The 27,549-nt window shown below is 42.2% G+C and overlaps 1 protein-coding gene across 2 annotated transcripts in view; it reads left to right on the top strand.

The window, feature by feature from the left end:
- PRKCH (protein kinase C eta) overlaps window positions 1-27,184 on the top strand; it is a 106,274-nt gene extending 79,090 nt beyond the window's left edge. For both annotated transcript variants that reach the window (XM_072986807.2, XM_072986806.2), the window contains 4 exons: window positions 12,365-12,503; window positions 13,913-14,101; window positions 23,522-23,665; window positions 25,173-27,184. In XM_072986807.2, the coding sequence (XP_072842908.2) occupies window positions 12,365-12,503; window positions 13,913-14,101; window positions 23,522-23,665; window positions 25,173-25,319 (619 nt within the window). In that variant the 3' untranslated portion in view covers window positions 25,320-27,184. The remainder of the gene's footprint in view (window positions 1-12,364; window positions 12,504-13,912; window positions 14,102-23,521; window positions 23,666-25,172) is intronic.
- Window positions 27,185-27,549: the final 365 nt, after the last annotated feature.

Genomic DNA, 27,549 nt, shown 5'->3' with positions numbered 1-27,549 from the left:
ATGGGGAAGAATCGTCGTTGTCTAGCGAAGATCGGCCATAGGAAAGCCGCTTTGTGAACCGCCAATCAGCTGTTTAAATAACTGTCTTGCGAAGCTTAGGTCCCAAAAACACCTGTTTTGCGTGCGCGGAGGAAGCTGTCAAAATCATTGTCTAGCAAAACTCGGTTTGCGAAGCAGGGACCTAACATTGTCCAGCGAAATTCCCCCATAGGAATCACTGTTTTGCGAATCGCTATAGCGATTGCAAAAAGTCAATGCCTAGCGAAAAAACGGTCATGTGGGGTAACTGTCTAGCGAGGCACCACTGTATTTTTAACATTGACTTCAAAAGGTTTTTTTAGGTGTGGCATTTTGATAGAAGTTTTTCAAATTCTTTGACCTCTATCAAAAGTTAAGTATTGTATAAAAAGTAGTGAAAAAGCAATGAACTCTTAAATGTGCTGAGTGTTTGTAGCAGTGGTTCAAGCATAGTATCAAAAGCCGCACAGAGTATGAATGGTATTCTATTTGGTGTGAGAGACAGTGGCTGAAAATAATATTCATATATTCTTGGTAAAATTTTGAAAATGTTTACTGTATAACATATGCAGTATGTAGAATAAATTTAAATTGCTTGTGCTTAATGTAGACTTATGTTTTTGACAGATTCTCAGACATACTAACAGACAGTGCCTAGCAGACTACTTCCGTCTTTCTAACAGCTACTTCTAACAGAATGATAAATGTCACTTTTTTTCTTCTCCTATCTGGCAGGTAACTCACTTCACATTTATTGCCTAACTCCAGACATAATCTGATTGGTTGCATAAATTTCAATATGGAAACTCTATGCAACTCTAACATTCTTGTATACACATACATACATGCTGAGTTGCACACTTAGTCCAACATGAACTGCACCAACTACTTGTATGTGTTAAATATAGCAACAAGTAATAATACTGAATTAGTCTTGAATACTGTATTGAATAATAGCAAGAAATTCTTTTAAAACGTGACTGGTCCAGGCTCTTAAATAGAGTAGTAGGTTGATAGTATGGACATTTAGCCCAGTCGTGTAGGGCGCAGTGCTTATCTCCATTTTCAAGCCATAGAGCCAGCGTTTGTCCAAAGATAGTTTCCGTGGTCACGTGGCCAACGTGACTATACACGGAACGCCGTGACCTTCCCACCAAGGTGGTCCCTATTTATCAACTCACATTTTTACATGCTTTTGAACGGCTAAGTTGGCAGGAGCTGGGACAAGCGACGGGAGCTCCCTCCGTCGTGTGGATTCGATCTTACGACTGCTGGTCTTCCGACCTTGCAGCATAGAGGCTTCTGTGGTTTAACACGCAGCACCACCATGTCCCTATGATAGTATGAGGCAGTTTTAAATGCTCCTAGATAACCAGATGGTGTTGACAAAGCTCCCACCTTAAAAATCTGATTTTCCAATTTGAGTTTTTGTTTTTCTCTTTAACTTGATATTAATTTGTTCCTTTGTTCCCTTCATTGAAATTTTTTATCTAGAATTTTGGCTAGCGATGTTGACCAAAGAGATTCTGGGGTTCAAAAATTGCTGCTTTCATTAGATATGATCTCTCTCTTGTTCAGTCACTTGCATAATCCTCTCTTTGGACTTTTCCTCTCACGAGAGGCAGCCCCACAAAGACCGTTAGCGAATCACTTTTTGGCACTCGCAACCCTCCCTTACTGAACCTGCTTCCACGTCAAGATATAATTTGACTTTCACAGGATGCCACGCATTACAGAACAGAGATTCTGTTGATCAGCCTCGCAGAAAAACACCCCAATCCAGTGTTTTGAAGCTCAGCACCTGTCTCTGTGCACTACAGCTTTTAGAAGTAGCAAATTAGTCCCAAAACATGGAGGGGAGGGGGGGAAGAAATGCAGAGTTTCACAGACTTCCGGAAACTAGCAGAAAATCACCTACCACGTTTGGAGTTAAATTCCAATTTTAAAGGAGGGGGAAATGCTTGTCAAAACCTTAGGAAATTAAGATCCTATTTTTTCCAGTGTCATGGAATGTAGTTTGCATGGTTGGCTCCAGAGGGGAAACTATCCAGTTTCACCTCCCTGGCATGCACAGAATAGCAGTACTGTTCAGAGTGTATTGGCTTTATGATTTCGGCAAGCTAGAAAAATGCATTCAGTATGATGAAAGATCTAAGCTGCTATAACTTATTTGCTCATCAGGCGACTTCCTGAGTTTGCTTGCCACAGGCTTCCAGGAAGGATTTTCTGTCATTCATTCATTCATTCAGTGTAATGGTATTTTTCCTTGCAATTCTGAGAAACATCTCTGTGTCCCAATTTATATGAAAAGACAAAAGTTGTTGACATGGTTCACTACAACTGGCTCCAGACAGCATGGCCAATGTTCAAGGATGATGGAAGTTGTGGTCTAAAAAGGCATGGGAGTGAAACACACTGACCAATGGGGGAAATACTTCTTCCTCCATCCTTCCATGATGTACCACCTGTGGTGGTTGCTCCAAACTTCTGATGCTTCTCATTAGCAAATTTGTTCTCTTGTTTTTTCCTTGTTTGACTTACTCTTCACTGCCTAACAGTTCTTGATCTCGTCTCTGGGCCATGTTCTAGCTTGCCTGCCTTACGATGGGACCTAGCTCATTCAGCTCCTCGTTTGCTTTCTTGATATGCCTACTTTTGACTTGAACCATCAGTTCTTTCCTTCTTCACCATTATCTCAATCATCTCTCTCTCTCTCTCTCTCTCTCTCTCTCTCTCTCTCTGTGTGTGTGTGTGTGTGTGTGTGTGTGTGTGTGTGTGTTTGTGTGTGTGTGTCCTCTCTACCTGCTTCCACCTTCCTGCTCACTCTTTAAAGCCATACTGTCAGTTTCCCTGTTGCCTATTTTTGCTCTATTTCAGATTGCTTTTCCTCTTTTTTCTAGTCACTGTCTTCTCTTTTTCTGTTTCTTTTTCACTCCCTTACCTTCTTGGCGCTGTTATTCCATGGAGGATGGAATGTTTGGCATGCAAAAAGCCTCACGTTCAATCCCAGGCCTCCCCAGGTAGAATCGGAAAAACGGTGTGAAATTCTGCAGATCCAGTGTTGACAAAACCAGGCTAAATGAGCCAGAGGCCTGGCTCAACATAATCTTATCTTTCAATGATGCACCTTCAGTTGACTTTGGTTTATTTTTTGATTCTTCACTACTCCTATTTTAGAAAGGAAATGCTTTTCTCTGGAGGATCACATTGTCGCTGCCCCACCGCCTCCCACTATTTTTCTGCCCTCCTCTGTTCACCTCTGGCATTTTCTTAATAGTCGCTGTGTCCATTCCTGCCCTCGTGCCTCTGAGCCACATTGGTCCAAGACTGGCTCACGGTGCGCCAGCCGCCTCTCGCCCTGCATGGCATCACCAGCTTCCATTTGAAAAGGGCAAAACTTCAGCTGGGCAGCCAGAAAACACAGCCTGCCTTCGGCTTATGTTTGTATTTCTTGTCTGTCACCATGACTGTAATAAGCTGCCTCTGCCTGGATGCCCACACACACATAGGCGCGCACACACTTCATGCGCTTACCTTATGACAAGTTCCCTCTCCTTTCCTGGCATGCTGTTATTTTCGTTATGTGTCTGGTATGAAATTGCCCCTAGATTTAAACTTTCTCTGCCTGTTTACCTTTTTTTAAGGTGCTACAGGGAAACTGATATTTTCGCTTTATACAATAACTTATTTTTATCTATGAAATTATCCACATCCTGTCAGCTGTTAGGAGAACTCCAAAGGTACCAGCAAATGCCTAGAGGGTTGGGTTTTGTTTTTTTAATGACTGGGTATTGCTTATACAATACTGATCGAGGCCAACACTATTTTTACTCCTCTAAAAATATTAACAAGAGAAAAGTTTGAGACTGCATGGCTTATAGGTTGGTCAGCCCTGGTTCACCTGCAGAGTTCCATTGTAGGTTTTGCATGCAAGAGGTTTATGTGAAGTACTTTTTCCTATACCCATATCTTCCTTTCTGCTCCCATTAATTCTTATTCTTCAAGTTCTATTGTCTCTTTTCAGTTTTAATTCTCTCTTTCAACCTCATTGTTCTATTGATTTTGCATTCTTCTTCTGCATTGGACTACCATCATCCACAGCCATTATAGTTTTAATGCTTACTTATAAGGCCCTAAACGGTTTGGGACCTCGCTACTTGGTGGAGCGCCTACTCCCACCACGGTCTACCCGGATCACCCGCATGAGCCAGGAGGTGAGGCTGAGGAGCCTGACACCGAGAGAGGCCCGGAGGGAGAAGACATGAAACTGGGCCTTCTCGGCGGTGACTCCTCGCCTTTGGAACAATCTCCCTCCGGAGATTCGCACGGTCCCTACGCTGGGCATCTTTAAAATCCAACTAAAAACATGGTTCTTCACTCAGACCTTCCCTCCAGTCAACTCTTGATTTTCTTCTTATTATTTTTCTTCTTATTTTTTCTATTTATATTATAGTTATTTTGTATTATTTCTGCACTTGCTGTGTTTATTGTTTAAATTTTATGTTGGAAGCTGCCTAGAGTGGTCCATTGGTCCAGATAGGCATTAAATAAATAAATAAATAAATAAATAAATAAATAAATAAATAAATAAATAAATAAATAAATAAATAAATAAATAATACTAATAATACTAATAATACTAATACTAATAATACTAATAATACTAATAATACTAATACTAATACTAATAATACTAATAATACTAATAATACTAATACTAATACTAATAATACTAATAATACTAATAATACTAATAATACTAATACTAATACTAATACTAATACTAATAATACTAATACTACTACTACTACTACTACTACTACTACTACTACTACTACTACTACTAATAATAATAATAATAATAATAATAATAATAATAATAATAATAATAATAATAATAATAATAATAATAATAATAATAATAATAATAATAATACAAGCTGCCGGTTAACACATCTAAACCTTTGAAACTATAGTAACTAGCATCTCCCGGCCAACCTTCCTTGGAGATTTATAGAATCATAAAATAAGGGAGTTGAAAGTGGCCTATAAGGCAATTGTGTGGTGGCGCTGCAGGTTAAACTAGGTTAAACTCTGTGCTGCAGGGTAAGAAGACCAGCTGTCATAAGATCGAATCCACGCAACGGAGTGAGCTCCCGTCACTTTGTCCCAGCTCCTGCCAACCTAGCAGTTCGAAAGCATGTTAAAATGTGAGTAGATGAATAGGTACCACCTTGGTGGGAAGGTCACGGCGTTCCGTGTCTACTCGCACTGGCCATGTAACCACAGAAACTGTCTTCAGACAGACACTGGATCTATGGCTTGGAGACGGGGATGAGCACTGCACCCTAGAGTCGGATACGATTGGACTAAATGTTAAGGGGAACCTTTACCTATAAGGCAATTGAGCCCAACCCATTACTCAGTGCAAGAATCCAGATTAAAGTGTATCTTATATCTGTCTAACTTTATCTTGAATGCTTATTCAAGATAAGCTTCCTCAGGAAGCTTATCACTTCCTGAGGAAATTGGTTCCATTGTTGTACTGCTCTAACAATTAGGAATGTTTTGCTGATATTGAGCTGAAATCTGACTTCCTGTAACTTGAGCCAATTATTTTGCATCCTGTACTCTGGAATGATTGAGAACAAATCCTGCCCCTCCTCTGTATGACAGCCTTTCAAGGATTTGAAGAGTGCAATCATATTGCCCCTTGGTCTTCTTTTCTCAAGGCTAAATATGCCTAGTTCTTTCAGTCTTTCCTCATAGGGCCTGGTTTCCAGTCTTCAACAGGTTCAGTTTGTGTGGCTTGCAAACAAAGCAGCCAGATCACAACCCATCACTATATGAGATGGCAAAGCCTGGCTTTCCAGAAATGTTGCAATCATGTGGTTTCCCATGGGGGGGGTTGTGTGTGTTTTGGTTCTGATTTCCATCCAGTTGAGCAAATGTTGGTTGGTCTTCCAGATACAGTGGTGCCTCGCTTAACGGGTGCTCTATTTAGCGAGGAAATCGCTTAGCGACGACTTTTTCGGAGTGTTTTTGCCCTTCATTTAGCAATGGTCCCTATGGGCGATTTTCGCTTAGCGATGGTTGGGACCATGCTTTGCATAGCGATTACATTTTGGGTCCCCTGTTTCACTTAATGATGGTTTTTAAACAGCCTCATGTTTGTTGTGTTTTAAATGTTTTTCTGTTATTTATAAAGTTAAAGTTTGCTGTTTAAAATGTTTGAAATCATAAAGTACACTTAATAAACCCTTTTTAAACCAAATTTGACTTTGTTCTGACTCTTTTTAAATTTGTTGTTGTATATTTTCCCCCATTGAGATTGGGGAACCACGTTTCGCTTAGCGATGTTTCCTATGGCGATTTTTGCTTAAGGACGGCAATTTGTTCCTATTGGAACGGATTATCTGGTTTTCAATGCATTTCAATGGGAAACTGCATTTCGCTTAGCGATGAAATCGCTTAGGAGCGATTTTTTCGGAACGAATTAACATTGCTAAGCGAGGCACCACTGTATATTTGAGCTGATGCAATATAATGATAAGTAGATAAATCTTAGGTACATATTTCTGCTGGTAGAGTTCATGAAGTACTTCCATAGGATGTAGTCACTACACTGTGGCCATTATCTCCCATGATTCTCAGCAAGGATGAAACATGAGGGAGGGCAGGTCTAATTAGAGCTATACACCCTAAGACTAGACTAGTCTTCCAGATATTTTGGACTACAACTCCCTGTCCAGTTCCTAACCATTGGCCATGCTGGTTGTGGTTGAGGGGACCTGAACAGCACAAGAATGGGGAAGCCTGGTAAATGCTAGATCAGAACTTCTGAAGGTCAGCATGTTGTATTCGCCAGCCTCTGCTTTTGGAGCATCCTTAGAAACTGGTCTTTCTAGATATACTACTTCTATCTATGGAAGTTCCATAACTAACATAGCTATTAATGGTCATCGAAAGATGTATAAAAACAAGAACATACACATATACAGAAAAGAAATTTGAAAGAGTTCTGTGAAATCTTTAAAGCGAACAGATACTTCTTCAGAGGATTATAATCTGTGAAATCGCACACTGAAATAAATCCGTTAGGGCACTAATCTACCCAAATTTTCCTGTGAGGAAGGGAAATGGTGTGCCACAATAGAGGTTTAGACAGCAGAAACTTCTGTTTCCTTCATTTTATTTCAGAGGTGCCTCTTCCGTTGTCCTTTTTTCGTGTGTTCTTCTCTTTTTGTTTACCATGAAACAGGGTGCCTTTTACTGGTCATTTCACTTCATTTTCCCCCCATTGGGAGGGTGAGAAGCAGGGTTCACTGGACAGGTGAGAGGTGAAGAGCGATGTGCCTCAGGGATCTGTCCTGGGCACCGGGGCTTTTCAACCTGTTCATCGGTGACCAGGAGACACGGATAAGCAGTGAGGTGGCCAACTTTGCAGATGACACGAAACTTTTCCATGTGGTGAAGACCTGAAGGGATTGTGAAGAGCTCCAGAAGGATGTCTCCAAACTGGGAGAATGGGCAGCAAAATGGCAAATGAGTTTCAATATAAGAACATGTAAATTAATTCACATTGCGGCAAACAAAATCAAAATTTTAGTTATCCGCTAATGGGGTTTTGAGCTGTCCGAGAGATCAGGAAAGAGATCTTGGTGTGCTGGTGTACAGCTCGATGAAAGGGTCAACCCAGTGGCACTGAAGGTCAACTCCATGCTAGGTATCATTAAAAAGGGGATTGAAAATAAAACAGCAAACATTATAATGCCATTGTGCAATGTAGAGTTTTAAAAGAAAGAGTTTTTGTATTCTGTGGGGCTCATTTATTTATTTATTTATTTAAATAGTACTTCTAGAATTCCCAAACCTGAATGGTCAGCGGTTGGAGGATTTTGGTTTTCCTAATTATGGGAATTGTAGTTACAAAAGGAACTAAGTTCTAACAATGAAGTGGAATGATTTTGGACCATGTGTCCATTTTGATGACATCTAAAATATTACATGCTGGTCATACTGTCAGAAAACCACGGAAACTGTCTTCGGACAATCACTGGCTCTACAGCTCAGAGATGGGGATGAGCACCGAGCCCTAGAAAGGATCTTTGTTAGTTACTTTGAAAATAAATTTGTTGTAATATTTAAATATAACTCTTCCAGGCTCTGGTTACAGGCTGCAGTGAGAAGCCGTTGTTCTGCTTTGCACAGCACTTTTTCTGTCAAGTGTTTCAAGCATGTTCTCTTTGGCAATTTCGAGCAAAAACCCAAGAAACGGGGGGGGGGGGGTCGAGAATGAGACAGCACATCCATTTCGCAAACCACAGACACTGAAAATTTCAGTCCAGGCTGCCAAATTAGGCAAGTCTCTCCCTTCTGGTTTTGGTGTGTCCTATTCTTCTCAAGATTCGTTTGCTGGGTAATTTGACTGCTAACTTTGGACCCAGCAAATCTTACAGATTTCTGCATCAGAGGGGAAAGTTGCTCTGCTGTCATGAGGGGGTCCGAGTCATCCAAAGGAAAGCCAGAAGAAAAAAAATACGGTTCGAATAGTGTGCTCAAAGTTCCATTTCCCCCTAATGAATGTATTTAACACAGCACTGTACAAAATGTAAGGCCCCAATAACACACTGCTTCTGGAATTCCTTTATGCTGAAGCAGTTGATCAGTGGTTTTTGCTCTTGCTGAACTGCAATTATTTGACATGTGTTTTCTAGAATCCAACGTGGAATGCAAAACTTGATCTTCAGCAATGTAAGTGTCGATTGAGTAGCCTCGTGGTGCAGTGGTTAAAATGCAGTACTGCAGTGAAGACTCTGCTCACATGCTGACTTTGACCCCTCAGGTAGCCAGGTCAAGGTTGACTCAGCCTTCCATTCCCACTGTGGGCGGGCAAGCCTGTGTAAGCCTGCATAATTAAATTGTAAATAGCCCAGATAATACTTTAAGTGCTATGGGTGGGTAGATAAGCAGCACACTTTATTGTTGCTGGTAGCCGTGGAGGGAGGATATTCAGACCCAAGAATTCCATCTCATTACAAAATTGCAAAAAGAGAGAGAGAGAGAGGGAGAGAAAGAGAGAGAGAGAGAGGCAAAAATAAAATCTAAATTATAGAACATAACCCATTGCAATAAGGTGAGCCAGTTAAGATGTAATGTTAAACTGTTTGTCCAACAATTTGAAGTAGGAGCAAAATCACATACTAGAAGTAACAGATAATATAGCTTCCTGGAATGAGTTATTTTTTTTTGTAACGAAGGCATAAATTTTTACATTTCAGAAGGAATATAAGGAAGGAGGGAGACTAAAGCTACCACTACTCTGGCTCTGATTCGGTTTTCCTGCAACTTGATTCGCAGCCTGTTGTACACTTTTTTTGTCCTGATTCGATGAATATGTGAAGACTGGAGATTGTTCTGGTGTGAATGTCTACACTGGCTCATCCATCTGATGTGGTTTGACGATGCCACTGTCTCCTTTCCTTTGATCCTGCCTAGAAATGGGCCGAATCACGGTTTGGCACTTCAGCCTGTTTCAGTGGATTGGGTCCAAAGGTGTTGCGCGGGCATCCCAGATTCCCCACCCCACCCTCTTCTGTGGGTGCCCACTCCAAGGAAGCACCCTGGCCGTCTCTTCCTGTCTCTTCCTCTGAGTGAGCATCCATAAGAGTAGGTGGGGCAGGGAATCCAAGGCTCCTGCACAACATATGTGGACCTGATCCACTGGAATGTGCCAAAGTACCAAAGCACAGTTCGTACCCATCCCTAATCCTGCCCTCTGCTTCTCCCCAGCTCTCACTTTGTGGTGCATTGTAAAGCCAGAAGGCTATTTAACGTGTTGCACAACACTAGGTAAAAGCGACAGTTTTCCAAAGTTCTCCATCATGTACCAACACGTACTGAAACAGTTGCCTGCTGTAGATACATGGAATCATAGGATCATAGAGTAGTGGAGTTGGAAGGAGCCTACGAGGCCATCAAGACCAACCCCTTGCTCAAGGCAGGAATACCATCAAAGCATCTCTGCCAGTTGTTTGTTGCAGTTGTTTCTATTTCCTATTGATTTTTATTTTCTTAATAATTTTTGTCATGCAGAGGTGATCTAGCACAAAACTAATATAGCAATGCAGCGATAAGGTGATTTAGCGCTAAACTTGGTAGTTTGGTTCTTTAAAAATACGTTGGGAGAAGAATACTACATTGGGTATCCCCGCTGCCCAAGAGATTATGCCCAGTTTAGCAGGTAACTAGAATAGTACTTACAGTCATTTCCCTACTCTTTTTGGAGAACAAAACAATTGATCACATGGGGGGGGGAACGCAATTTGAATCAATCTGGCTTCAAAAAAAGGAGTAGCTCCCCATGATAGGGGTAAGAGAAAGTCTTTTGCAGAAGCAAAAAAATATATAAAAGGACTGGGTTGATTTGCCTTGGCCTTTACGTCAATTGATCAGCTTAAAAAAAAAAAAAGAAAATCAAATGTACCTGCTTTACTTCCACAGCAAATCCTGTACTATTCAGCCATGTAGTTGCTGCCTCAGGAAGGCTGCCCTATGAACTGCTTCCGGAGCTACTTCTTAATGACTCTCCTCAAGAATTCTAGAGACTATCTGATGGGTTACCAGGCTGAAATTATTTCACTCAAAGGTCTTCGTATTTTGCCCCCAACCTTTCAAATTGGGCTTCTTTTCAGTGATCCATAGCATCATCATCTTAGAAATGCAGAGATGAAAGGGACTCTATCCAAGCCCCTGTCAAGGAGAGGCAGAGCCAGGGATTCAAACTCCCAACCTCTGATTCCCTGGCCAGATACCTAAACCACTGAGATGTCCATCAGTTCTTGGTTCAAGGCTCAGCCTTTTATTATTTATCTGTCCAGTCACCGCTATGCTCTCTTCTTTTACCTTCTGCATCTATTTTACCCACCTTAGGCTTACAGCTCACGGTTTCATTCCTATTTTCCTATTTGTTAACCCCCCCCCTCACTCCACTGGTTTCCTATTTTAAAATCATACTTATTTTTCTAGGCTTGGAAGCCACACTTCTCAGAATGCCATTCATGGAGGCAAGGGAGGATGTGACCAGAAAGGGTGGGATTTTGCCCTCCTTCCTTCTGTAGTACAGTTTTGAATTAAGCAAGCCATGCTAGTTAAACCAAAAAGAGGGAGTGGTGGCCATCTGGAAAAAAAAGTAACTGGTTTATCTCAGTATGAACTTCCACAGACTACAGTCTACTTGTATTCGCGAAGGCTATCATGGCCAGTATCTAATGGTTGTTGTGAGTTTTTCGGGCTCTTTGGCCGTGTTTTGAAGGTTGTTCTTCCTAACGTTTCACCAGTCTCTGTGGCCGGCATCTTCAGAGGACAACACTCTGTGCTCTGGTGCAGTTTGCTTGGGAGTGGAGTATACTCCACTACAGCAGAGCACAGAGTGTTGTCCTCTGAAGATGCCGGCTACAGAGACTGGCGAAACGTTAGGAAGAACAACCTTCAGAACACGACCAAAGAGCCCGAAAAACCCACAACAACCATTACAGTCTACTTCCTCAGACACTGTGCCTGCATCATACTGAAATAAATTGCTTATTCTTTCAGGTGCCACAAAAAGTTTGATTTTTGCCCCTGCTTGCTGGCTTCCCTGAAGTCATTGGACTGGCGGCTGGTGAAACTGGCACACAAAAGACCTCTTAAGTAACTGGCCCAGGAGGGTTGTGCTAATATTCTGGTGACGAAGATGACGGGTAATTGAGAGGCACACTGGACTGAAGTTTATCATCATTCAGTTGTGAGAAGATGCTGATATGGACAATCGGAACTGGATCTGTAACGTTTGTGCAAGAAAGCCTTCAGATCTCCATTTGTACAGGGCCTTCAACCTGTGCAGTGTCTGGAAAAGTTACTTTTTGGATTACAATTCCCAGATGCCATCACAATGAGTTTGGACTGTCTTGTTGGGATTGATTAGGTTTTACCAAAGCTTGGAAATGTTACTGTTTGTCTTTTAATTTATTTTTTTTAACCACATTTCACACAATTCCTATAGTCATCATGCCATAGAATTCTGGGAATTGTAGGTCCTGAATATAACGGCAGTGATGATGACATAAGGAACACAATAACTGCCTTCTGTTTTCTATGGCACATGTTTTAAGCAGGAAAAATATTTTTAGCATCCGTGCTTGCCGAAGTTATGTTTTAGTGGGAGTAACTTGGTCAGCTCTGCTTTAGACTCCCCCACATCCATGGCAATAGGAATTGTAGGGATCATCTTGGTCTCACTAACTTACATCATTTTTGTCTAACTTTCTGCTTTGGTTTGACCAAGTCATCCGTTTTTCTGTTACAGGGACCTAAAACTGGATAATGTATTACTGGACCACGAAGGCCACTGCAAACTGGCTGACTTTGGAATGTGTAAAGAAGGCATCCTAGATGGCGTCACTACAGCCACGTTCTGTGGGACCCCAGACTATATTGCCCCCGAGGTATAGGAACGGGTTCCCCCAATACTTGGGCTTCGCATTCTCTTAGGACTCTCAGCAAACCCACATTTCCCATCAGCTTGGCCAGTGGAAGTGGCGCAGCTGCTTTGTTGAATATATTTAATCTTTGAGTCAAAAATATAAATGTTTGTTGGTGAGCAAATATTCGTATCATCGTGACGAACTCAACTTTGAATGTGTGTTTGTGAAATCAAGCACTCAGAAATGTGTCTACAGAATTGCCTCCAACCTGTGAACTCCAATGCAGAGCCTACAATGCCTAGAATCCACCAGCCAGGGGTGTGTGTGGGGATTCTGGGAGTTGTAGTCAAAGAAACAGCATTTCCCCTCTCTGTGCATATAAGTCAGCTGTTTTCAGCAGGCAATGATATATACACATCTGTCACTTGCAAATAACTAGTGCTGATGGGTAACAGAAGAATTACTTTCCTCGTCTTCCAATGGAAGAGCATCTATGCTAATATGGAGACAGTTGTGCCCAGCAATGTTGCTACGCGGATACCCCTTCAGTTCCCCAGTTCTAGTCTTTGTGGGTATTAATAGCAAATGAATGCTGTGTTCTTTGTACATGCTCTGGTTCAACCCTTGGGTATCATCTCTGTCTCCTTGGAAGGGTCATTCTCCCTTTTATTGTGCCCTGTAATCATCTTGATTTCCCAACTCTTGAAGTCATCAATGTGAATTCCCACCCCCCAAAAAAATGAATGGTAGGAAAGCTTTGTCTGTGATATTATTGACCATATGGTAGCAAGAGTACTAGATAAGCCAGCTGTTGCACACCTGGAAAAGATTCAAAGGACATCCTACTCTGACCTTGCCTGAAAGCCTTTCAGTTCCTCTCCAGCCAGGTGACACCCCCATAACACCACCCCGCCTCATAGTGGAATTCCTGCAAAGGACAAATCCAGCTCTCCATTTCACAAGAGAATGGAAAACATTCCTCTTCAATGGATAGGAAACTCTGTTCAGTGGGTGGTACAGAAGGATCATGGAATCCATGGGGCATCAGGTCCAAACCTCCCCCATGGATGCTAAAAGCCATGGAAGTATCAAACAATATACATTTCATGGTCCCTCTAGTGTCCAGTTTTGCTAAGTACATCCTGCAAATATACATAAATATGTATTTCTCGATTGTTGTTGTTTTTATTGAGAGAGAGTGGATAAGCAAAACAGCGGATACTGATCCCACAGCTAGGGGATCCTACTGTATTTGATTTCTGATACTTTTTGTCACATGTAAGTCTGGTGTTGCAAGTATCCACTGTGGGCACAAACAGAGACTTAAGAGTAGCTTGGACAGGGTTATGGATTTGGGCCCATTCCTCCTCCCACCTTGGCTTCCACCTTTGGTTTTCATTCTTGCTAATCCCGCCTCGGTTATTTTGCAGATTCTCCAGGAGATGCTCTATGGTCCAGACGTAGACTGGTGGGCAATGGGAGTCCTGCTCTACGAGATGCTCTGTGGCCATGCCCCTTTCGAGGCGGAAAACGAGGATGACCTTTTTGAAGCCATCCTCAATGACGAAATTGTCTACCCCACTTGGCTCCAGGAAGACGCAGTGGCAATCCTAAAAGCTGTACGTATCAGCTTGACGCATGCCCTTTTCCTTTGTACCCCTTCTCTCAGGCTTCATAACTGTATTTTTAAAAAATAATATTTATTTGCTTGAATTTTGTGACAAAAATGTTAGACAGAGAAATACCCTTTAATTGCATGGGTTTGAGCTGCATGGTTTTGGTTATACACTGATATTTTTTAAATAAGTAAATAAATCAATAAGTAAATAAATATTCAGATAGATAGATAGGTAAGTAGGTTGGTTGGTTGGTTGGTTGGTTGGTTGGTTGGCTGGCTGGCTGGCTGGCTGGCTGGCTGGCTGGCTGGCTGGTTGGTTGGTTGGTGTTGAACTTATGAGGTTCTGAGAGGGCAGGGGCACAGTATTTATTGAATCAATTGATTGATTGATTTAATAAATACTGTGCCCCTGCCCTCTCAGAACCTCATAAATTCAACACCAAAGATGTCAAAGTGTTGTACTTGCCTCCAGACACAACTTTTCTAATTCAGCTTCTAGATCAAGGGGTCAGTAGTACCTTCAAAATTTTGGTTAATCTCCCATTGAACAGGTAAACCAGGACTGATGCTCCTTCACTTCTACAATCAGATGAAATCAAATGAGTTCAAGGTGGTTTTAGGACCTTTTAGTTCATCAATTAAAAGGATTCCTAGTGAGGTATAGTGGAGAGAACGACCGACTAGGAGAACAGGGTTGGAATCTCCCTTTGGCCATAGAAATTTACTGAGCAAGAGGAACTGGTAAACCAATCCTTAAATATCTCAGTTACCTTGAAAGCCCTATTAGGGTCACCATAAATCAGTTGCAGTTTGATGGCACAGAACCACAGTGAATGAAAAGTCAACATGTGTGGCTTTTGAGTGCCACAGAAAGCCAACATTTGCAGCTCTTTATTTAAACCCAAAAGGTGAGCAAGGAGGGACAGGAGAGAGGTGCAGGTGGGCACAAAACACCAGTTCGGTCCTTTGTGCCAGTCCATTTCTCAGCCAAACAGATGTTCAGGGCTTCCCAAGACTGCCTCCTCTAGTAGGCACCCACTCAGAGGTGGCGCCTGGGGGAAGTGTGGTAAGGAAGCTGGGGCGCTGGGCTCTGAGAGGGTGCCCACCAGGGGAGGTGAGCCTGGGAAGCGCCAAACAACTGTTCAGCCAAGAAATGAACCAGCAGTTTTGTGGTTGTAAGGAACCCCCTGAGGGCACGCCACTAGGGAAGGAGCCTCTCAAGTTACTTACCACCCTTTGAACTCTAGGCTGGGTGAGACCCGGAGGGTGTGTCTGTTAGCACTATGGGTAAGTTTCTAACCTGGATTTTCCACCTGTCTCTTCGCCCAAGACAGCAATCTTTTCTGATTGTGCACCTTTTACTGAATGCACCAACCAGGCAAGGTAGACCACCCATAATAATGAAATTAGTGAATCTAGCCTCTTGGCCAAGGCACCTTCTTTAGACACCCAAATTCTTTTCCCCCGCAAGGATCACACTTGGGTAAAATATTTAAAAGTTTATTAAAATTATTTAAAAGGTATAAAGAATTCAAAAGGCAATTGTACAGTTCTAAAACAACACAGTAGCAATAAGCAATGCATATTCAGATAATTATGAAAGCATTTCTCCATACAATAATAAAAACTAACTAATTGTGCCTAATAACTATTCTCCAGCTAAGTAATCATGGCTGAATTTCTCCTCCTCCTCTTGAATCTCTGTTGCATCTAATCCATCATCATCATCAGACAGACAGACAGATAGACAAACGAATAGCTAGCTCAACAGACTGACGCCAAGTAGCCTCTTGCTGGATCTTAAAACCAAGTTCCCCCAACATGACGTTATCCAATCAGGTTCAGGTCTTTTGTCCAGTAACTTCACCCTCAAAATGTAACTGCTCTCAGTCCCCTCCTTTCAGTTCTCATGAGACTCTCTGCAGACAAGGAATTAAGAGTGGAATCTAGGCTCTGTGGCACATTCATTGATACAGCCTGTTGTTTTTGTTTAGTCGTTAAGTTGTGTCTGACTCTTCGTGACCCCATGGACCAGAGCACGCCAGGCCCTCCTGTCTTCCACTGCCTCTCAGAGTTGGGTCAAATTCATGTTGGTCGCTTCGGTGACACTGTTCTCTTGCCTTCACACTTTCCCAGCATCAGTGTCTTTTCCAGGGAGTCTTCGCTTCTCATGAGATGACCAAAGTATTGGATCCTCAGCTTCAGGATCTGTCCCTCCAGGGAGCACTCAGGGTTGATCTCCTTCAGAATGGATGGGTTTGTTCTCCTTGCAGTCCAGGGGACTCTCAAGAGTCTCCCCTGCATCAAGACTCCTCTCAAGAGTATTGATGCAGCCTGGAGCAAACTAAATCTTTCTCATGCAGATAAGCGCCACCTGGAGCAGCCTAGAGCAGTGGGCCTCCAGATGTTCAACTCCCAGAAATCCTGTCCAGCAGAGGTGGTGGTGAAGGCTTCTGGGAGTTATAGTCCAAGGTTGGGGACCACTGGCCTAGAGAACAAAACCCATCAGATTTCCTCACAGTGGCCATCTCTAATGTGTAGAGATAGTCTAGGGAAAAATGGATAGGAAGGGGGAAAAATCTCTCTTTCCCATAATAGACCTAGTGAGGTCACCCACTAAAGGTCTCTGGTAGAAGACTGATGTAAGACAAAAAATATGTCTTTATGTACTTTATAGTAACAGTATGGAATTTGCTACCATAAGAAGTAATTACAGCTTTAAGAGAGAATTAGAATTATTCATGGAAGATAAGACTATCCATGCTACTACTTATTGTGGTGCATTCTTATCCTGTTAATGGATAAGTTATAATGCCAGTCCTAGAAAAGTCATAACGCAAGTCCTTGAATCTGACTGCCAAGAAAACCAGTGATCTAGGGAGTTGCAGGCTTTCCACGCTCCACCCGGACTTTAGACTAATAAGTAGTTTGAATCTGAATAATAAGATGAGTCATCAGATTGATGGAAACGGTTAGCCAGTTTACAATCACATACTGTAGTATTATAGACAATTACTGCTTTTCCTTGAAATTTGGAGTCTATATCTATTGTCTCAAACAGAAAGAAAAGTAAACAGGAAAGGGTTAGGTTTGTAATTCCCAGATTTTTCCCCTTTAGGAAACCTCGAGACAGAGTCTGTTGTCTCTTGGATGACTTAGCTGTTTCCTCTTAGAGGGCATCAGGGAATTCCCTTTGAATGGAAGGTCTCGGAAGGTCAGTTCCCTTCCAGGAACACTCTTGAGAGTAGCGTCATCAGGAAGACAGAAGTGACCTAGACACCCTAGGGGGTTGACGTGGGAGGGTCTGCGTGGCCAAAGTTCTTCTCCTACTCCTCTTTCAATACCTAGTTCTTAATTTTTGTTGGTCTTTCACGACCAATAACACATCCATAGAACAAGAGAGCCAATCTCCGATAAAACAGCTCACATAGAATGAATCCATGTACAGTGGTGCCCCGCATAGTGAGGTTAATCCGTTCCGGATTAACCCTCGCTATGCGGAATCATCGCTAAACGGGTAGGGAAAAGGTATTGAAACGCATTAAACTAAGTTCCAATACCTTGCTTACTTACCCGTTCAGCGAGGATTCCCCTTGCCGGCAGCCATTTTCGCGCCCTCGCTAAGCGAGGCCAGGGCGTGAAAACGGCTGCCAGCAGCCATTTCTGGGCTTCCGGCGGCCATTTTGGAGCTGCCGAACAGCTGTTCGGCGGCTCCAAAATGGCCGCCGCAATACCCGATCTTCGCAATGCGGGTTTTCCCCATTGCGAAGATCGGGTATGTTTCCGTATAGCGATCCCGAAAAAGGGATCGCTATACGGAAACATCGCTATACGGTGCACTTGCTAAGCGAGGCACCACTGTATTTATTTTTAAATAGTTTAGGGAAGTACTTCCTACCCAACTTGGTGATTCTTTCCATATATAGCTTTGGGAATTCACCAAAGCTTGCTTATTTTGTCAGAACTGTGATATTTTATAGATGTTTAGAAACGACTTGGTCTAAAGGCTTCAAAGTAAGGTACAACAATCACAATATATAATATAAAGTAATGCACAAGACCAATGACTTTAGGCTTTAGCTTTTCCTCCTCCTTCAGGAATTTGCTTTCTTTTTAAAACATAAGTAAATTCAGCTTGTATTGCTGAATAATTCAGTAATGTAGGTATGGAGTTTGATTCCCCACTGTGCCCCCTAGGAGAAGAGCCAGCCTGTGTGGCCATGGGCAAGCTGCACAGTCCCCAAAAGGAGGGAATGGTAAACCACTTTTGAGTACTCTCTAGCTAGTAAACCCTCCAAAGGGTCACCCTAAGTAGGAAATATTGTTATTATTATTATTCAAAAACTCCAGGCACGGCCAAAATTATAAAAACATTGGCTGGTATTATATAACAGATACAAGTTTTAACCAAAAACCTAACTATCTGCTGTTGTTGTTGTTGTTGTTGTTGTTGTTGTTGTTGTTGTTGTTGTTGTTGTTGTTGTTGTTGTTGTTGTTGTTGTTGTTGTTGTTGTTGTTGTTGTTAAACTTGCCTTTGGCAGACCTAGGCAGACACTTGTGATCGGCTGTTATGACTTTTCCCAAGGTTCATTAAAGGGAGTCAAGAGAGTTATTTAAAGCTCAACATTCCATCCTATATGTCGTTTTCCTTGCTACGTTGTCCTTTTGTTTTAAGGCAAATTTCAGAGCCCTTCATAGCAGTGGTATGGGACCAGTTTTTTTCCACATCTATGGCACTTTTGACGTAAAAGTTAGAGTTTGGGTCTACAATTCCAACGTCTTCCAGCCTACTGGCCAACATGATCAGGTCTATTACCGCAACATTTAAAATAATTATCATCAAATGAGAAGTCATGAGTCGCGTAGATTCTTTTAGTCCAGTCAGGATCAGGGGACATGATGGCAAAAACCTGAGGGGGGATTGTCTGTGCCCTTGTGGGGGTGGGTCATAGCTGTGCTTTGGGATAAAACCAAGTGACAGGTGGCCCGTACACCATAGTCTTTATGAATAAAAGGCCCTTCACATCCTGAGTTTTAATTGTGAGGTGCTAAATGTCCCATTTTCAGTAATCAACGAGTTGAATGACCAAATCAGATGTGATCAGAGTTTGAAAATCATTTATTTTAAAAAATGTTTTGTCCGCTTGGAATATACCACATTTTTCCGTGTATAAGACTATACTTTTGTCTAAAATCTTTAGACTAAAAATTGAGGGTCGTCTTATACACGGAAGTAGGCTCAGGAGAAACCAAAAACAAGTGGAACGGAAAGCAGGGATCAAAGCTATCCTGCAGCGCTTTGATCCCTTTCCCCCCACCCTTGCTAACCCCCTCTTAGATTTCTTAATTTTGGATCAGAAAAGTGGGGGGCGTCTTATACATGGGGGCATTTTATATATGGAAAAATACAGTAAATTACCAAATGCCAATGCCATTTTATTTATTTATTTTAAATATTTTTACCCTGCCTTTCTTCTAAGAAAGGGCCCAACACAACTTACATAACCCCTGTTACGTCAGCTCCACTGGTAGAATTCACAGTCTTCATTCTAACCTTTCAAGCCCTCAATGACATGGGTCCAAGCTATACCAAGGACCCTGTCTCCCTTTATGAGCCTTGCATGGTGCCTGCTATATACAGCAAACCTCATTACTGGAAAATTAAAATATTGTTATTCTTAATGGGGAAAGGCACCGGAAGTGCACCAGAAAAGTCCAAAAGGGCAAAATTTTCACAGGCTCACAAGAGGCAAAGTATATGATTTCTCCGTAAGTAAACCGCTGGGAAATTTTCACAGGCAAGCCACTGCTGCTGAGTTCATTTCCTGAAATTTGGACGCCTGAAGCGAGCTCAGGCATTGCCAGATTTGTCAGACTGCGGGTTACTACAAATTCCATCCAGCCAAAAAGGGGCCCTGCCTACTCATCTTCCTGCCCCATAAATGTGCATACCTATACTCAGAAGCATATAGCATCCTAATCAATGACCTGGATGAAGGAATAGAGAGTATGCTGATTAAATTCACATTTGATACCAAATTGGGAGGGGTTGCCAATTCCACAGAGGACAGGATTAAAATTCAAAATGACCTTGACAAATTAGAGTCCTAACAAAATGAATCTCAACAGTAAGAAATGTAAGGTCCTACACCTAGGCAGAAAAAAAATGAACTGCACACATATAGGATGGAAGAAACCTGGCTAGACAACAGTACCTGTGAAAGGGATCTAGGAGTCTTGGTAAACCACAAACTGAACATGAGTCAGCAGTGTGATGCGGCTGCCAAGAAAGCCAATGCAATTCTTGGTTGCATCAAGAGGAGTATAGTGTCCAGATCAAGGGAAGTGATAGTTCTGCTTTGGCCAGACCTCACCTGGAGTATTGTGTCAAGTTCTGGGCACCTCAATTCAAGAAGGGTGTTGACAACCTGGAACGTGTCCAGAGGAGGGCGACCAAAATAGCCAAAGGTCTGGAAACCATGTCCTATGAGGAGTGGCTTAGGGAGTTGGGAATGTTTAGCCTTACAAAAAGAAGGTTAAGAGGGAACATGATAGCCATGATTAATTATTTGAAAGGATGTCATGTTGAAGAGGGAACAGGTTTGTTTTCCAGGCTCTAGAGACTAGGACATGGAGCAATGGTTTCAAACTACAGGAAAACAGATTCTATCTGAACATTAGGAAGAACATCCTGATGGTCAGAGCTGTCCGGCAGTGGAAGAGGCTGCCTCGGAGGGTGGTGGAGTCTCCTTCTTTGGAGGTTTTTAAGCAGAAGCTGGATGGCCATCGGTTGGGAGTGCTTTGATGGATGTTCCTGCATGGTGGGGGGGTTGGACTCGATGGCCCCCGTGGTCTCTTCCAACTCTGTGATTCTTTGATTCCAGAATCTCCAGCCAACACGGTATTAGGGGATTCCGGAAAGTGTAATAGAGAAAATAACTTTCCTAAGCTCTATATAAAAGGATGTAACTTTCTCTCCATAGTCTGGTGTCTATAAAGAGACTTTATTGCACCACACCCCCCAATTTACACGTCTTAATAGAACTTGAGAGGCCCCCAGTGTGGTGCAGTGGATAGAGTGATGGACTAGGACTCTGGAGACCAGGGTTCGAATCCCTGCTCAGCCATGGAAACTCATTGGAAGTGGTAAAACCTCTCTTTATCTCCTTTATCTTAAAAACCCTGCTAGGGTCACTGTAAGTTGGTTCCAACTTGACAATGCATAACAACAATAGAACTTGCAGGTTTTGTGCCTTACCTACTTGTTCTGCACATATATTGTCATAAACCCAGTTCCAAAGGGCTGATTTAATCTCTTAGTTATCACTCTTTCCATGGAAATGTAGGCCTTTAGATGGTGTGCCCGCTGGGGATCTCTGCATGAAGGATGTTCGACACCCACATTGCCCAGATTCGTGAGGAACAGTAAAAACAGTTAAAATTAGGATACAATGAAGTGTAAGTTCAATGTATTCTCAAAGGCTTTCATGGCCAGGATCCGATGGTCGTTGTAGATTTTTTGGGCTATTTGGCTGTGTTCTGAAGGTTTTTCTTCCTAACGTTTCGCCAGTCTCTATGGCCGGCATCTTCCCAGGACAGGAATTAGAACTCTGTCTGTGTTCTGGTGTAGTGTGTGGGATAGCTGAGTATTTGTAGCTGTGGGATCAGCTTTGTGTCCCTTTCAGGAGATTGAGTGATTATGGTGATCAAGGTGGTTTTTGTTATTGGTGTATTGTTGTGATAAGGGACATCGAAGTATAAGTTTGTAGCACAATTTTGCCCCTGAGGTTGGCTTCCCCAACGGGGTGCCTTCCAGATTTGTTGGACCTGCAACTCTCATCACTCCCAGCCAGCATGTTGGGAGTTGTAGTCCTCCCGATGTAGAAGACATCAGACGATGGGAATAAGGAAATGTGTAATTTAAGGTGCTGCAACAGTTCTGTCTTCTTTAATTTTTATTTTGTTTTTCACCTGACATATTTGTATCTTTGTTTCTGTAGATTTTTTATCTATCCAGAAGGAGGGGGGAAGGAGAAAGGGGAAAAGCCCTACCCTCCTTCCAAGTAATATTATTTAAAATCCAGTTTGGCTTGTAAATTTTTTACTACTAGTAGATGTTACCCTTTTGAGTGTGTCTTTTTATGGTCACAAGATTAGAAACAGCAAAAGTGAAATCCACCTGATTTTTCTGGTATCCACTTCCCAACATCTGCGTCACCAAGAAGTGTCAGGAGAGAAACACCCTTTCCTTTCTTTGACAAGATAAGCTGGGCTTCTGCCTGCAGATTGTGACTAATTCTGCTATTGTTCAATACTCTATAACATAATGACATGTGCAATTAGGCAAAAATATTATGCACATTTTTTCTCTTGCTCCCTTTTATACACACCTACCTGGCCCAACAATGAACAGCGCTTATTATAAATGCAATATATTCTGTAATCAGTGTTTAATGTGCCTCTTGCCTGGCAGTTTTAAAAACCAAAGAGCTTTTAAGCAGATAACTAACTGATATAAACTATGTAATTTTTTTAACATGAAACATGCAGGGTAGCTTTTAATAAAATAATAAGTGTTTTAATAAGGTAACAAGAATACAAAAATGATATGATAAATACATTAAAAATGCTAGTAATAATTTAGTTTAAAACAATGAGAATAAGCACATCCACTGGGAAAATGAAGGCTCTTAACTGTCAAAGAATTGCTTAAATATGAAGGTTTTTACCTGCCATTGGAAAGAGAGCAGGTAGGGGCGATCCTAGCTCCTCTTGGCCATGACAACCGAGGGGGTCCTGGCTTGAGGCCCCATGAATAAGCTCTTGAAGGTGATGAACCTGGGACAAAGGTCTTTCCTCTAGATCTTAAAGACTAACCAGATATATGGGTTTACCAGGTAAGGTACAGAGAATCCGTATTTAGAAGAGGGAAGCATTCAATTGCTGGAAGGGTCTGATTGTCACAGCAGGAGCATTTCACACCACCTGTACTTTGCAAATTAGCCTGCTCTGCTTTGTGTTTGGTCTTCAAGACCGAAACATGGCCTTCGTTGGCAATTCTAGTTTCACAGGTAAAAAGAATCTGTTTAAGTCAGATCTCTGGAAAAAAATATGAAATCAGTTGGAACAAGGTGTTATATCAGTAATTTAGAGTTTTGCATGGAGTTAAAGGAGTTTAAGGTTCAGGCTTTCTTGCAAAGGACCCTGGGAACAGAACAGGATTCTGGGAGCTATAGTGGCAAACCCCAAATCTACACCTACCTAATAGATCTTTTTTTTAAAAAGGACATGACAGTCTTCCAAAATGGCTGTCTCTTATACTTTGGATGTAGGCCAGGGCTTAAATATTGGTGGGAAGCCAAGAGAAGCAGGCAGTATATGGCTCTCAGTTTTGCTAATGAAGCCCTCCCTTTCTTTTTAGTTCATGACAAAGAACCCCAAAATGCGCCTTGGCAGTAGCGCCTTGGGCGGGGAGAAAGCTATCCTCCTGCACCCCTATTTTAAGGAACTGGATTGGGATTTGCTGAACCAGCGCCAGATCGAGCCACCTTTCCGACCTCGAATTGTAAGTCCTTAGAAATCTGTTGTATGTGTATGTCTGTGTTTACACAAGGGAGATGGACCCATAACAGAGCAGATGCTTTCTCTGGAAAAGGTTGTGGGTTCCGTATTCAGCATCTCCAGGCAGGACTCAGTACGTGAAAGACATACTGAGAGATTCCTGTGGTTTACACAGGAAGCTCACACACTTGCATATTTTCTGTACGTTCTTTTGGCTTTCTTAAGGGATCCATGTGGGGCCTGTTTTGGTGTTTCTGCACACCGATGCACATTTTTGTTTCTGCCTTTAAAGCAATCACCTCGCCACAGATTTTGGAGTTTATTTTATGCCAGCAAGGCGACCTCAGCTTTGGTTTATCCATTGAAAGACATTGTGTAGATTTATCATGTTTCTCTCTTTGTTCCATTTTCCATGGCAAACGGGGGGAAAAACACAGAGGAAGCAGGAGAAAAGCAAAAGTAACAATGGCATGGTCTAGATCAGTGCTGGCAAACCTTTTTGAGCCCGAGTGCCCGAATTGCAACACAAAATCAACGTATTTATTTCAAAGGGCCAACACTGCAAGTAGACCTGAATCCTGAGGTTTTAGTTTAGGAAAAAAACAACAACTGCCCTTGCACTGCAAGGGTTAAGTGCTTATGTTTTTCTTCTAGGGGCAGTATTAACAGAGAAATACTTACCGGTCCTCCAATCCCCTATGTGGCTAGACCAGTAATGGCCGCCATTGCACCCCTCTGTTGGACCATTGCACCAGCAGAGGGAAGTGCCGAAATCCGGGTCGGAGGACAGGTACGTTTCATAAAGACACCCACCGGCACCCAACTTTTTCAGTGCCAGCATTCACATTGGCCCTTACGCTGATTTGATATGTGCCCATGGCCTTATTCCCTTCATACTGCCCAATACAGTGATAAGGCAATCTAGCGCTCAATGTGGCAGTTTGTTTTCTTAAGAATTAAAAAATGCTTTGGGGCGACTAGGGAAAACTATTGCCACCCAGAGTAGACCTTTGGTCTAGATGGGCGGGGTAGAAGTCTAATAAATAAATAAATATGGTGGGGTGGATGTTCCTGCTTTCCCAAACATCACACCCCAGCTGAATATGTCACCCTAACAACACCCAGAGAAACACACCTCATCCTTTTGTAGAACGAAACAAACGATCAAACAGGGAAAGCACTTGCTTGAATCGGTTCAACTTTAAAAATATAGAAGCCCCCAGTGGTGGTGGGGAAGAACTGAAGCCAAAAGGGCTGGGCTGATTCGCATTGGCATTTCCATCATGTGATCATTGAAAAATACTCAGAGTAAATCTCCAAGTATTAATAGAGTCTTGGTCTGATGCAGGGTGGCTCTGAATAACCCCCCATTTCTAGAACATTCCACCTCAATCCTAGAAAATGCTTTTGGGCTAGAGTTGTGAAAATAAAGGGACTTTTATCCTGTGTCGTAGCTGGAAAACAAAGAAAGCAGAGACACCTAGCATTTATGTTATGTTTTCATTTGACAGAAATCCAAAGAAGACGTGAGCAACTTCGATCCCGAATTTTTAAAAGAAGAGCCTGTTTTAACCCCCATTGAAGATGGAATTCTTTCCATGATTAATCAAGAAGAATTTAGAAACTTTTCTTACACGGACCCGGAATTAGAATCATAGTCCCCTGAGGAGCGGCAAACGGCTTTCTCCGTCTGGTGAGGAATTGTTACAATTTAGGATTGCCTGCAGTTTTGTTCAGATGGAGCATTCCAGAGGCATTCCAACATATATTACAGATCGTGGACAGAAGGAGCACAATTAATTTAATTCTGGAGCCGAGGGACCATCTCTTGGAAATTCTGAAGCACTGAGTGCAAATATTTATAGCAGGACAACAAATCTGCTTCGGGAAATGATGTGGAAAGAGGAATTGGTTTGAGCGGGTTGGTCAGGATGACCGCGGGAGCTTCGCCGTGAGTCTGGAGATTTTCCGGAAGGAGGATGAAATCACCACTGAGCCAAATGAAACCTTATCCAAGGACAGACTTCTTCCAAAATATCTCTTGAAAGCAGCTTTTCAAAAGCAGGGTAGGGAAAAAATAAAAAGAGCAGTATTGACAGACTGGTTTGAACTGTGACACGGGAACATCACCTCGTGTGGTGCTAACTTGCTTAGAAGACACCAATATGATTTCCCCCCCTGCACTGAGCAAATGGGTTTATTTGAAAAAGTTTGGGCTTCCATTTAAAAATATGTTGCTTTGTGCAAAAAAATAAAAAATAAAAAAATAAAAAGGGGGGAGGAATAATGTAGCTTCCTCCAAAACCACCAAGGCCAATCCTGCCTCTCCCCCTGCCCCAGTTTCTAAGTGTTTTACATCCTACTCAGGATTTATGACAACATACATGAGATTACATGAGCTGGACCATAAAGAAGACTGACTGCTGAAGAATCGATGTTTTTGAATCGTGGTGCTGGAAGAGACTCTTGAGAGTCCCCTGGACTGCAAGGAGGACAAACCTATCCATTTTGAAGGAAATCAACCCTGAGTGCTCACTGGAAGGACAGATTCTGAAGATGAGGCTCCAATACTTTGGCCATCTCAAGAGAAGAGAACTCTCCCGGGAAAACACCCTGATTTTGGGAAAGTGTGAAGGCAAGAGGAGAAGGGGACGACAGAGGACGAGAAGGTTGGACAGTGTCATCGAAGTGACCAACATGATTTTGACCCAACTCCGGGAGGCAGTGGAAGACAGGAGGGCCTGGCGTGCTCTGGTCCGTCATGAAGAGTCAGACACGACTTAATGACTAAACAACAACATGAGATTACATTCCCTGATTCCATCAAATTTATTTTCTCAAAAGTGGGACAAGATAAGCATCATGATCTGCTGTTATATTGTGTGTGTATGTGCATATGTGCGTGTGTGTGTGAGAGAGAGGAGGGGTAGAGTTAGCTTCCTTGTTAAATTAGAGCAAAAGTCTTCCGAAATGAAAAGGCACAGGACTGGGAACTTCTGAATTAGAAGCAGAGCTGACTTGAACAGTAAAAAGCATGTGATCATCTTCCTGCATCCTTCATAGCTTTTCAAGTTGTAATTTAGCTTGCTTTTGCGTGGGGACAAATCCATTAGAAGGAAACAGGAGGCTGCATTTGTATGTGGATTTTGAAAACCTGGCAGCTTCAATGCTGTGTCTCTGGAAAAATGTTATTCCCACCCTTTAGATCTATTTTGGCCATATAACAAAGTCAACCCATCTGCTACCTCTGTGTGTTATGAGGAGGGACATGTTTATTGGCTATATTTTGGGACACATCAAGATAAAAGGAGAGCTTTGTTTCGTTTACAGGTTTTTATTTGTTTTTTGTTTATTTGTTTTTGTTTTGTTTTTATCCTCAAGCCTTCAGTGGTTTAAGGTGGAATGGTGTAGAATAGTTTCTTCCTTTTACCTCCGCGTAGTTGTTACTTTGGTTCCTTTTAGAAAAAGCATATGATATTTTGCAGAGGATCTAAATGATTATTAAAGAACACAGAGATTGCAAGAGCCTTCATTTATTTCACCATTGGCCAGAAGGGCTGGATGAGCTGAATTAAGCAAATCTGTGTCAAGGCCGGCACATAGTAGCTCATATCCTATTGCTTAAATAAGGAAATGAAGAGAAGTTACCTCTTCAGTGTCCCCTCTGCTCCGGCAGGCTGCGCATTGTGTGACCATCTTGCAACAAATGTGAAAATGCATGCATGATAGGAAACATTGGTGGATCTTCTTACTTGATACAACAGAGGAGGGGATTTCTCTACCCTCCCTTTTAATGTCACAACCCACCTACTACGGTCACAGGATTGTCACCTCTGATAACATCGCTCACAGTTCCATAACCGTCTACATGGCAACAACAGCTGTAGC

This window comes from Pogona vitticeps, chromosome 1 (genome assembly GCF_051106095.1).
Source record: "Pogona vitticeps strain Pit_001003342236 chromosome 1, PviZW2.1, whole genome shotgun sequence".
Classification (NCBI taxonomy): Eukaryota; Metazoa; Chordata; class Lepidosauria; order Squamata; family Agamidae; genus Pogona; species Pogona vitticeps.
Note: the sequence above shows the minus strand (reverse complement) of the source record. Positions and strands in the feature narration are given on the sequence as shown.